Raw genomic sequence first — 13,783 nt, 5'->3', positions numbered from 1 at the left:
AGATCGTAGTCCATTGTGTTCATGTATATTTATGCAATTTATCTGCGTTTCAAGCAGATGGAAAAATATATATTTATCAGATGAATACGCAAATCTTATGTACAATTTGATCGGTAGTACATTATGTTGTGAAAGAATTCCAATCTTATTATTATATTTTTCGATTCCAAAAACCTGAAAACCCGAATTTTGTGGCGGCCGCATTTCTGTGGGGGCCCCTGGGCAGCTGCCCCGCCTGCCCGTACCTAAATCCGGCACTGTGTGGGAACTGTTTTTGTACCTTGCTCGAGGCTGTTTGCACGAGCAAAGCGAGTCCGAAGTGTCATATAAGATGTTAACATTCATTTTTTTACTAATAAATTACGTCTTTTTGTAATAAAAACATTTTGTTCTCATGAATACTTTAATTTTATGCGAAATTTCGCCATTCGCAATAGCCCATTTTCAGGTGGTGAAATAAGTAGGTTTTTTGGAACCGAGCCCAATGTGAGTAGGTTTTTTTGAAAGACCACAATATCAAGAATAAATCCCTAGAATATTTTTTCTTAATAGAAATTTGGGTTCAAGATATCGATTTTTCAGTGAAATGGTCGAATTTACCCGTTTTGCGTTGTTTATAAATATCTATTTGTTAATTGGTCAAACATTTTGGACTGAAAATTGTTGAAATATTGAGATGAGACCCAAAACTGGTTCCCCGAATTTTTTGGGAATTATCGGATACTTTCAAGTGGGTTAAAAATAGCCGATGACGATATCGTCATGGATAGCCGGCGGAGGGTTAAATATTTGACTGTCAGTGACACACGTATGGGTAGAACAAAGTTGTGCCACTTTTACGCCATGACACATATGTGGACGTTTGAAAAAAACATGTTTTTTCTAGATCGATTTAACTGTAATTTGGTAAATCATCGTTTTTGGGGTAGCTGAATTATAGGATAAATGTGTGACATTTTTTTCCAACACAAAAGTGGTACAAAAATTTCAATATTGTCCGACCCCTTTGAAAACTCGCCAATTCATGCACGTTAAGCTTGCGCGAAGTAGCGCGTTTCAGGCCAATTTGGAAGCGGGCAGACAAGGACTTTCCGTCCGGCTCTAGCTAAAATTCTCCTTTCCGCCCTTGCTACACAATATACTGTTTCGCCTAACGGCTAAGGGGTTGATTCAGAATTTTTTTTTTTTTTTTTTCAAATTATTTTTTATTAAAAATTTACTTTTCTTATTTCAAATTTTGTTCTTCATTTCACATTATTTCATTTAATTCAACTTATTTATTTTTATTTCAAATTTATTCATGCATTTCGATATAATTTTTTTATTTAAAATTAATTTTTTTATTTTGATTTACTTTTTGTAATTCAGATAAATTTTTTCGATTCAACTCAATTTTTGTCGGGTATTTTCTATTGATTGAAGCCAATTCACGATAATTTGTTTGCTCTCTAATTAATTTAAGTGTAAAAGCTCGCGAATTTGTTATACATTCCACAGCGAGTTCCACAATTGACAGACTACGCAAGTAGTAAATGACTTTCTATAATGTGGTGGAAAGTGTCATTTGATGTGCCGTTATTTCATTTACTTCTGATTATTTCCTTTATACCCTGGGTCATCTCTCATTATTTCATTTATTTCTCATTATTTCAGTTATTTCTCATATTTCAGTAATTCCCTGGGTTATTTCTCAACATGTTACGAGCTATTGACACGTTATTTCAACGAGTTATATCCCCCCTGGTTTATAACTACGTCGAAAGACCGAGTTGTACATCATATAAGTCAGACGGGAGGTGTAACATTTTCATAATTTACGAAATAAGAGTACATGTTTATACACTCACGTTGTAGTCTGCTGCGCACCGTGTCGAGCGGGAAAAACGTCGTCATTGCCACAACACTTCCCTATAAATAATATCAGCCAACAAATTCGTTTTTAATTTCAAGTGTTCTGGCAACAGCAAAAATATACTCACCGCTGCCCCCGAGAGAGCATGAACCAACGTCTCGTATGTAAACACATTCTCGCTGTTAACGCGTCCCGGCATTTTCAAAATCGATGTTCTCCGTTGGCAGGATTTAATATACTGTTTACTGACAAGTAACAAGAACTAGTATTCATGAAATATACAACTCACTTCAACTTTAAGAGATCATACAGCATTGAGAGAAAAATAATCATCGATTATTGCACTATTTTATAATTTGCACTGTTCATTATCAACATAATCTTATGCCAAGTTTGGTTCGAAAGTAAAAGTGAATGAAGCGTGATAGATGCAGATCTGACACGATACTATTACATTGTATATTGTCGGAATTTCGACCAAAATCATTGCGATACCCTCGGAGTTTTGCCAATAATTATCACCAAATTAGTACCTTGGCTGTCTTGACAGTAAGTATAAGTCTGCTGATGCGCGTCCACGAACTGGCAATCAATGACGGTCAGAAACAACATTAAAACCGCTTCTCACTACCCATTACGTAATATCACAGTGGCGTTTGCCATGACCCGGCAGTGGCCTGCGCGTCAAGAGCCTATAGATACGTCGCCTTTACAACACTGTACTGTCGACTTTCACTAGCTGATTGACAAGGTACAGCATAGATACTTCCCCACACTACGTGTCACATTTCCTTGCTCTCATCTTCTCGTGGTATACCTAACTAATTATAATCGACGAACCTCACTATTGAATATATACTCTGCTAGTGCAGCACGATATCAGGCGTATTGTTTTATTGTAGAGTTATCACATTGCGCATGCGTCTAGCACCCGCTTTCTATGTAGGCATACTTGCTTGCGGCAGCAATACGTGTGATTCAGGCATGTACACAACGCGCGGGCGAATTTAGGCACGTGTATGATGTGTACATGAATATGCTTGCGTGTCCCACCGTAGGTGTAAAATGACAAAAAATATGCCCAAGTTATTCGGAAATTCTGTTCTTCTATTTATTGGAAATGGGAAAATATATAATATAAAAACGCACCGAATTTGCTTTAAGTTTGAACTTTTATTTAAATGCACCAGAAGAGTTCGTCTTTACTATTCTAATGTCGCCAAGAGACTAAAAGCTGTTCGGTCCCATTGGCGCCTTGGAGGATTTAAAGGCCTCGGGTTTCGACGCTGGGTGGCAAAAGCAGCGAGTAACTTGAGAAAGAGCAGAGAACCGTATATCATGTAGAGGCTCTCTGTTTATATTTATATTGCCTGCCCGGCACTCTTCACGTCAGTTCGCTTTTGTACCTATGGTCTTATAGTTATTTTCGTGGTAATTAAGACTTCATACTTTACCAATTCTCTGTTTGAAAGGTTTACTTTCGTTATATACACTCATAATTGATAAGTATTTATTTAATGTATAAGAAAATTATATTTATATTCAACAAGATCGTGAAAAAGCGACGCACTGCTCATTGTGCGAGTTAAATCGTCGATCTCATTTTTCCCACCAAGTTGCCAGACTTTACCTCGGAACCTTTCAACTGAAAGTAAAGATGGCTTTTACATACAATGTGTTTACGTAGTCTTAAATTTAGAGGTAATTATATTCGATATATTTACTTACAAAATAAACAATTAGGCTATTTAATAGAAATGTTTCATTACTGTGTCGTGAAGTAGCAACGTTGTATTTCATTTAACATGGGTGGCACAATGCCCGAGTTGAAAATTTAGAGCTTCGTGTACGCCTGCAAGTCCTACGTTTAGTAGGACGTAGTAGGACCTGGGGAGGACTAACTTTGTATTAAAAACAGAACCTACTCTAAACCTAAGCTTTGTCGATATTTCCGTTTCTTCCACGTTTAAATTCGAAGTAGGACATCTTTAAAATCTCTACATGTCCTCTACAGCTTTAGGACCTCTTTGGGTCCTCTATATCCTCTATACCCTGAAGACTTCTGCAGGTCCTTAACCATAGAATGTGCAATTTCAGTCATCGAACATTAAGATCAATACTTCCAAAAATTCGATACAAAAAATACTCATCACGTTGGTGATAATTATTGTTTTACTAAATTAATACTTTTGATTGATAAACTAACCGTAAAGCTACAAATAATTATTTGAGCTGAATCGTGGAATCTGGAAGAATTTTTTAATTCAATTGGTCGCAATATTCACTATAATGGTAGTACAATTAACTGAGCTGGCGGCGTACTAGTTTATATTAAGGAAGAAATTTCGAATGAAGCGGGGATAATTGAACATGGAAATTTAAAAATTAACAACTCCAGAATTAAATTAGAAAATTATAATAAACTGGAAATATCATCCTTATATAGATGTTACGATTTCCCTAAGGCTAAATTTTAGCATAGTTTGAATAAATTTTTAGACTTTCTTCGTAAGATGAACGTCAAAAATCACTTAGTAATTGACGACTTTAATATAGATAGCTTACTATCAAATAATATTAACGAAGAAACATGCACCAATAACATTTTTATGGGCAGATTCATTACTTTTTGACAAAAGCATGCGCACTTGGGTCCGCGATTTTGATACTGATTTTTTCTCCGAAAGTAGGGTAGGAAAGGAGTCGCTCCTGAAAATTTCAGCTCGATACGATGAAATTTGGCAGCTGAAGAAATTTTTGAAATTTAAAAAATGTCGATTTTTTGTAATTTTTAAAAATGTGTATCGGTTTCAATGCGATTTTCAGGTACTTTAAAAATTCATAGCTCTTATCCTGGCTCGATTCCAAAGTTGAAATTTTCAGGGCTTGTTAGGGACATAATAGACCCACTTTCCTGAAAATTTGCAGCAAATCGGAGTTTAAAGAAAAAAGTTACAGTTATCTGAAAATAGCGATTTTTCAAAAATCGATTGGCTTTCTGTGGCTTGTGACGTGGTATTTCGTACCCCGTCACATGGTTTAATTATCGCACTTCCCTACGTACGGAATATCGGTAAAAATAACGAAAGCACGTCTGAGGCCAATACTCCAAAACTAACGACTAGTTATCTTTAAGTGAAATTCTCTTTATTAAGCTAATTCTATTCTGTTTTCTAATTTTGTGACGCTCTACGAGAACCATCTACGAGACTTCCGCTTGAAGATACCATGACACTGCCTGACAGGGGTCACCTACCAGCTCAACACCGACCACCACCGACTACAGACGAACGAATACCGCTGAAACCACTCCGGATGGATGCCTATCTAAGTTGTGAACAGGGTCGTGCGTGATGCACAAACAGTACCTCCAACTATTTAAGACTTATCGGCCAGGAGCCGAACCACGAATCAATGTTTCTACCGCTTGGATGCATCGCCAGACGGCGTACAGGGCTGTGCGTCAAAAACACAACAAAGCCTCCCGTCGACGATACTTATCAGCCTGGAGCTGAACCGACCACGACATCTACTAAGTCGTTGTCTATCAAATAGAGGACGGTTTTCTCTTATTGAACCGTTCTATCGAAGGGCTGTGGCGTGGAATAGGCTAGACTATGCTGACCACGTGGATCTGGTGGATATAGTGTGGGGATCTGGGTCGAGGGCCATCACCACCAGATCGTTCCGGCATGAGGGCTCCGATGAGCGAGGGCCGGGATACAGTGCCAACGAAATAGCTACAACGGGGAATACCAGTAAAGCAAAGAGTGAAGTACAATCGGTCGCAAGTCCAAGAGATCGGTGACGCAATATTATCGCACACCTCAATATCGCAACACATGAGCGGTACGACCTTCGCTCTCACCAACGATACAGCACAGCTGAGGGAAAACGTCTCCGACCACCTTCCGACGTCCCGATATCTCAATACCTGTCAGCGAGAAAGAAGAAAAACTAGCGGTGAGGGATTATCGCCGCCTACCTGTAGACCAGACCTACGCAACCTGCTGGCCCAATTAGAATAACGCAAATTTCAGGAAGAATCACGTGACAGCAGCACGACGAAAATCAGGATCACCGCTCGTCTCGACACTCTACGTTCAGTCTTCTCTAAAAATAGACGTGTTCTTGTTACCTTTAACAAAGTTTATCGTACCGTTATCGCATCTTCCGTACCTGTCATATCACTTTTTCACGTAAGTGAGGTTCCTTTTCTATTTTGTGAAGCCACGAAATTACTTGCAATATATCGTATCTTTATCTCTCTCTCTCTCTCTCTCTCTTGCAGTTGGACTGCGTGAGCCACGTGGGCTCGTACCTTATTCTCTACTATTTCTTATCTTATCACTGCTATTTCTTATAGCAAGTAATTTCGCGACTGGTTGACTCTTACTTACGCATTGTTAGTGACTATTGCTTTATTTTATTATCTCTCCCTTCTAGAATACCTAAATATCTAATATCGCTGTATAGCAGCGTGTTCTGTTAAAGTTATCAATTCTTACCTCAGCTATTGAGCATTACTAATTCGTTATACTTTTTCTGATTAATTCGTAACTGTTTCTTCACCTATTACCTTCGATTAATTTATCTTAGTGATTGTACCGCGTGAGCGATCTTACATCGCCGCGCGGTCTCGCTCGTCGTTCGTTCGACTTTGGAGTATTGCGCCGTATCGAATAACATCTTTTTCATTATTTTCTTCGCTAATACCGCTGATCGTAGTTGTCCGTAGTCTCTTTGGTTTGTCGTATGTTGCGTATTAATTCTCTTGAGTATTATTTGTCTTGATCCCGAAATTATCTTTTACCGTACCGAATATTATCTCTCTTTCTTCTCGCACTTACCGCAAACTAGAGACTACGTATTATCTGTTAGTTTCTATATTTTATAATAATTCTCTACTTGACCTGTTTCTTTGAATTTACCTCGTAATCAGTAATTCCCTGCCTCTGTTATATCTCTGATAATTCTGGTAATGTGATGACTATTACAATTTTTGTATTTCGCATGTTCCTTATAATCGCTTCTCATATTTTATGGCTTGCTTGATCAATGCTTAATTTAAGGACCCTATATCTTTCTCTGTTCTGCCTATTCATTATAAAACCGTGTTAATTATTATCTCGAATCATAGTATCGCGAGCCTACGCATATCTCTCGTTTATTCTGAAAACGTTCTGTTATTTGTTAAATCTCTCGCTTAACTTTTCTCTGGCTGTAAATTAATTATCTCACCTATCGTAATTGTATCTCAATCTCTTCAGTTGTTTGCTAGTTATTAAGATTTATCGCTTCTTGGCCAATGTATTCGATGCTATTTCTGCTTCACCTGTTTCTTATTTTATCTATTGGATTCAACCCCTCCCCTTCACCATTATCTTGTCTATACTGAGCAAGGTGTGCAAAACCGTCGTAGAACCTGATCTTGTCTTTATCTATATCTCTTTTTTTTAATTATCTATTTTCTGACGCAGGTGCGTCTGGCGCCCAACAATCATATCTTTCTCTTTTATTATCTCTCAATATCTAATTATTCAGGTTAGTAACTGCGCCGTAGGCTAACCAATCTCATTTTCAATTAACCCTCACTCTCACAAAAAAAAATTGGTTACAGGATATATATTAAAGAAATAGAAGCAATTAATGAAATATAAGGCCTATATCAACAGAACAGACCTCAATGAAAAGTATCACCAGTTAGTCAACCCTCTACATTTAAAACTGTAGATTTGAGAGCCTTTCAAAATCAAGTATAATTTCGCCAAAATAGTGACTCAATTGGCAGCTCCCCGCTAAGCCGGATTTGAGTTTCAACTAGAAATCTATTTCATTCCTGAAAATAGAAGGTCAACAGAGAAGAATGCCGTTTCGAACGAGTCTTTTAGTTCATTAGAACCTAATTGTAAGATACACATTTTTTAAAATCACTGGAAGTTGACGAATTTCTGATCATTTCCTCAAATGGCGTCATGGAAAAAAACAATCATTTTCTTTTTTCGAAATAGATTTTTCTTTTGAAAAACACTAAATAATAATATTTTTGAGTCGAAATACGCAATTTAAAAAATTAGCGAGTCAATGTAATTTATTATACAGTATAGCTTTTGCTTATATTGGAAAAATTATTCGGCTTTCAAATTCTTGAAATTGCGGATCCAGGCTCAAAAATATTATTAATCAATGTTTTTCGAAAGAAAAATTCATCCCGAAGAAAGAAGATAATAGTTTGTTCTATGATGCCATTTGAGAAAATGATAAAAAATTCGTCAATTTCAAGGGCTTAAGGCTGTATGAATGCGTGGAAAAAATAACTTTTTATGGTCATAATCGGATTGCTTAATCTCGGAAATGCTTCTAACCCATGCTTTCGAAACTGAATATCCACGGAACACACGAAAAACATTGAATTATTTTATGACGGCATTTCGCGATATTTGGCATGTCACGAGCGCGCTTGACGCCGCCATGACGCCTTGGCACTTGAGTGAACCTTTATTAAGAACATGAATTTTGGACGTTATTTGAAGAAATATCTACAAACGAAATGAACACCATAGATTCAAACAAGCCGGATGTAAATATTTTTTTCGTGAAACTTTGTTGGCAGTTAAAGCTTCAATTGGATTAAAGAGTTTGGAATATCAGTGATGTGTTCCCCTTGGAGAATAAAAATTTCTCTCCAAAGTTATTTATTTGTTTTCGACGAGTCACTTTCCATAACTGATTCCTATTATCTGTAGCTACACTCCGGGAATTGGTGTTCATAAGGTTGACCTTCCAACGGCTTCTTGGATTAACGCTTGAGTGAAATGTCGAATCGAAATTCATCGTTAATCTTCTGGCGAAAGCGGATAATATAGTAAGCAGAAATATGTAAAGCGGTATTTATGATTTGTGCCACAAAAGCGAATGGTGTCAATGTAATATATTATTAGTTGTTCAAATGATTCGGGACAATCAACTAGGACGCCATATTAAATCAAGAGAGAGTTTATTCAGAGATGAACATAATTACACCATGCATGGTTCAGTAGTGCCAACATATGAAATGAGTACTAAAATAATGATTTTATTGTTACCGACATAGTTGTCTCTAGTTATTTCTTGACATCCTCCCGTAGGAGCAAAATGTTTGTTTTGGATCTACACTATGAAAAGTTATCCAAACAATATTTGACTTAAAACTATAATGGATAACACACTGTAGATGTTTCGACAATAAAAGAATGAAATGTCACATATTCAAAACAGTCTTATATTTAAAATCAAATCCTTTCCTTGGGTCTATACTTTGGACCTTGGGTTAAAATCAATCATTTTCTTTGGACCTATTCTACTTTCTCCTTAACAGATCACCTTTGAATTTATCAAATTTAGTAGACATTAATGGCTTTGTGAAAATGTCAGCTACTTGGTCATGGGTCGGACAAAATTGAAGAGAAAACAATTTATTTTTGTAGTTCTCATGCAAATAGTGATATCTAACTTGGATGTACTTTGACTCTCCCCTCATTTGTCCTGATTTCACCAACTTTATAGTACTTTGATTGTCTATGTTTAGAACAATGGGAATAGACTTTCCTGTTAGTTTTTGTATCAGATATTTCAGATACTCTAACCCCTTACAGCAATCTGCTGCAGCAATATATTCAGCCGCTGTGGACGACAGTGCCACAGCAATCTGCTTTTGTGACCGCCATGTCGCTGGTCCACCTGCCAACATTACGATATAGCTTGTTCTCTTTCTTTTCTCATGATCACTACAAAATCTGAATCACTGTATGCAACTATTTTCAGATCTTCATTTATTCTTGATGCATAGTGAATTCCCATCAGGGTGCTTCCTTTCAGATATCGAAACGTTCGTTTAACATTTTGTACATCTTGATCTGTTGGTTTCTCCATGGACCTGCTTTCAAAATTCACACTGTAAGCCGGGTCTGGTCTCGTTTTACATGACAAATATAAGAGACTCACAACAGTTTGTCTATATGGCTATTCTGTCTTCACGCTGTCTCTGTTGCACCTGTTTCTTCATTTTGATTTATTGGGGTTTTAGCTTCTTTGCATTCTTGCATGTTGTAACGTTGCAGCACATTATGATCATATTTCTCTTGAGAAATGAAGATACCATCTTATTCTGTTCTGTTTATATCCATCCCCAAATGAGTTTTGGGTTCACGAGTTGTTTTCATTTCAAGAATTCTCTCAAGTTTAGAGAGTAGCAATGTCATTTTCTGGATGTCTTTGCCCATCATGATGCCATCGTCCACATGGATTGCCAGAAACAGACTGTTTTCAGCATTCTTGAAAATGCAGGGGTCTGTCTTAGTTTGTTTCATGCCTTCTTGTTTCAGGAACTCTGTGAGAGTTTTATTCCACCTGCAGGGGGCCTGCTTTACACCGTATAGGGCTTTCAGCAGTTTGCATATTTTCCCTTCATCCTTATAACCTTCTGGTATATTCATTAGATGTCTTCGTCTAGGGTTTCATATAAAAAGGTAGTCTAACACCAAATGTTTTTATGTGTAGGTTGTAGTGTGCTGTGATAGCAAATAGAACTCGTAGTGAAGTTGTGCCTACAACTGGACTGAAGATTTCATCATAATTTATGTTTCTACTCCTTTGCTCACAGCCTCGTACTACTAGTCTGGCTTTATATCTATTGTCTTCCTTAACTTTGAACACCCATTAACTTGACAGAACTTCGTTTCCCTTTGCTTCTTCAGGGCTTACTAATTTCCAAGTTTCATTTTTCTTTAAAGAGTCTTTTTCTTCTTTAATGGCTATTTCCATTTTTCTCTGTCTTCATTTGTCTGGGACTCCCTGTATGTCTTCATCGCTTCTCCATCTTCTCCGCTATCCAGTTGATAGTCATCGTATTACTCAGGTTTCTTTAATGTTCTTCTTGATCGTAAACCAAGTTCATGACATGTTTCTTCTCGCTGTTCTTGATCTGGATCTATATAGTCATCATCTTCTTGTGATTCATGATCTGTTTCTTCATTTGCCTCAATCACATTATTTTCGTCATCTCTTCTATCTTTATTTTAATTTCTTTCATCTTGATCTTCTTCTGTTTCTTCAACATTTGCTTGGTTGATTTCTATTTTGAGGCTATATTGATTTGTTTTCATTGCATTTTTCTCAAAAACCACATCTTTTGAGATGAATATCTTTTTGCTTTCTTCATCCCACAGGCGGTATCCGTTTGGTGTATAACCTTCAAAAATGCACTGCTTGCTGCGGCTATCAAGCTTCTTGAGATAACCCAAATTCTTGGCATATGCAACACAACCAAAAATTTGTATATTAGACAGATTTGGTTTCTTGGGTGACCATTTTTTAACTGTGTCAACAATACCAGTGCGGTTTCTATTTATCAGATATGCAGCTCTTTGTACTGCTTCCCCCCAAATCTCTTTATCTACGTTAGAATCAAAGAGTATTGATCTTGTTCTTTCCATAAGAGTACGGTTGAATCGTTCTGCTATTGCATTTAATTGGGGTGTATATATGGAATTGTATAGTCCAGCATAACACCTTTGTTTTTACACCAATCTTTCAAATCATGTGAGGAATACTCTCCTCCATTATCACACCTTATTTTGGTTACTTTCAGGTCAAATTTAGCTTCAGCCATTGTTATATATTGTTTTAAATACGTGAAAACTTGACTTTTGTTTGACAACAGATAGCTGACACAAAAATGTGAGTAATCATCTACACAACACAGAATGTACCTGTAGCCATCATGGGTGGATGGATCTAGAGGTCCACAAACATCTGTGTGTAATATTTCTAACAACTTTGTTGCCCTAGCCGCCTCTACGCTGTACGGTAACTTGACTTGTTTTGCTTTTACACATATCTCACATACTGCATCTATTTTAAAATGAGCGACAATAGGGGACACACCAACACAAATATTTGGTAGTTTATTGAGGTTACTGTAACTTAAGTGACCTAGTTTTCTAAGCCACTCTTTATTTACATCATTACCTTATGCACAGAGTGGCTCGTTTTGCATATTAGCATCAAGGTCAACAATATACAATCCTATTGCATTTTTCTTACATCTTAGTATCACTTTATTGTCTTTGTATATTTTAACATCATCTTTTGAGAACACAACAATGCCATCGTTTTCTGATACCTCGCTTACTGAAATTAAATTTCTAGACAATTCAGGTACAATGGACATCATTTAAATCACATTGCTTAGAGATGAAGGTTCCTTTACCTACTAAAGACATAGCATGATTTTTCTTAGCCACTAATATATTTTGATTGCAGCTCTCAACACCTGTCAGCAAATTTTTATCGCCAACCATGTGACATGGACTTCCACTGTCTAGTATAAAAGACATGGTTTCATCTAGCATAGCATTGTATGAGCCCATGCAATCAGCTGCAAGAAATGACACTCTATTTTCTACCTTAGGATTATGTTTATCCTTAAAGTAGCAGTCGTTCTTATCATGATTACACTTTTTACATATTGAGCATTGTTTCTTATCTTTGAGAAAACAATTTTTGGTTTCCTGGTTTGACTTTTTACAGATCTCACACTTTCTACTGTTTTTATATTTGTTTTCAGGTTTTGATTTATCTAGTTTATTTTTCAACTCTGCTTTAAAGGCTACTACATTTTGTTCTTCCGTCGAAGTACGCTTCAACTTGCTTTCTTCCATCTACAACCTCGAACACAGGTTGTCTATGGTCCTGGACGTCTCTGGGGTCGAGTCCCACGCTGTGTTGAAATGGGTATATGCTTCAGACAGCACGGACAGGATCTTGGTAATCAGCATCATTTCATCAACTTTCGGGTCCAGTTTGTTCGGTTTGAAGATGTTTTGGAGATCACTTATGTTGCTCATCATATCCTTTTTCGCATCAAATTGGAAGTTGTAGAAGTCTCGTAGCAGCAGGCATTTTTGTTGGCTCGAGTCCCTCTGGTAAATGTTTGGAGAGTGTCGAATATCTCTTTAAAAATTGTGCAGGTTATGATATGGGGCCTAACTTGCTTGTCAATGGTTGTGACAATGTAGTATTGGGCTCTTGCATCTCGAGTCATCCATTGGTCTATTGAGGCTTGATGTCTGGGTGGATCAGTCACCAACACGTCTGTCCCGTCGATGATTTTGGTCAGTTCGTTTGCGACTAGCAAGATTTTTAACTCAAACACCCACATAGAATAGGTGTCGACTCCTGTGAGTTTCTCGACATGTGCTACGTCCTCTGATCTTGTGGTCATCTTGAACTGCGCTTGCTTCACTTCACTGGTTTTACTTTTTAAATGTTTTTACTGTCACCTGTTTTTACTTTTACTCGTATTTTAGAGCCTTCTGGGCCCATAACCTGTCAATGTAATATATTATTAGTTGTTCAGATGATTCGGGACAATCAGCTAGGACGCCATATTAAATCAAGAGAGAGTTTATTCAGAGATGAACATTATTTACACCATGCATGGTTCAGTAGTGCCAACATATGACATGAGTATTAAAATAAAGATTTTGTTGTTACTGACATGGTTATTTCTAGTTATCTCTTGATAAATGGCACCAGGGCCAACCCAATGACTTGGATCGAAATGAGCGTTGTGGAGCGATCAACATAGCAGGGAAATTAAGCTACGTAAATTGCACCTCTACGAAATGCAAATTCGTTGTACAATCAGATATTGATATTATTATCCACGTTATGAATCTATATTACATATATGACATAATATTGGCAATATAAAAAATAAAATTGAAATAAATATTTGCAAATACTATTGTGTGGTTTAACTACTATTACATGGTCATAAAATTAGTATTCCTTTCGCTATTAAGGAACACGTCGCCAAATGTGGCCACAATCAAAAGTGTAGGTTGTAACGTTTTGCGGTTTTTGGAGAGCCTTCGGTAAGGGTTAGAA

General features: G+C 37.0%; 1 protein-coding gene across 5 annotated transcripts in view; it reads right to left on the bottom strand.

Annotated features, from left to right (window-relative positions):
* Window positions 1–2,772, bottom strand: part of LOC124185669 (peroxisomal membrane protein PMP34) — a 31,347-nt gene extending 28,575 nt beyond the window's left edge. Inside the window, exons 1-2 of one of the 5 annotated variants that reach the window (XM_046576660.1) lie at window positions 1,980–2,772; window positions 1,848–1,908 (exon numbers count right to left, since the gene is read on the bottom strand). In XM_046576660.1, coding sequence (XP_046432616.1) covers window positions 1,848–1,908; window positions 1,980–2,051 — 133 coding nt within the window. In that variant the 5' untranslated portion in view covers window positions 2,052–2,772. The remainder of the gene's footprint in view (window positions 1–1,847; window positions 1,909–1,979) is intronic. The other 4 variants (XM_046576687.1, XM_046576651.1, XM_046576680.1 and 1 more) reach the window with 4 other exon arrangements.
* Between the last annotated feature and the right edge of the window lie 11,011 nt (window positions 2,773–13,783).

This window comes from Neodiprion fabricii, chromosome 1 (genome assembly GCF_021155785.1).
Source record: "Neodiprion fabricii isolate iyNeoFabr1 chromosome 1, iyNeoFabr1.1, whole genome shotgun sequence".
In the NCBI taxonomy this organism is placed as follows: Eukaryota; Metazoa; Arthropoda; class Insecta; order Hymenoptera; family Diprionidae; genus Neodiprion; species Neodiprion fabricii.
The sequence above is the reverse complement of the archived record's forward strand: the minus strand, read 5'-3'. Positions and strand labels throughout refer to the sequence as shown.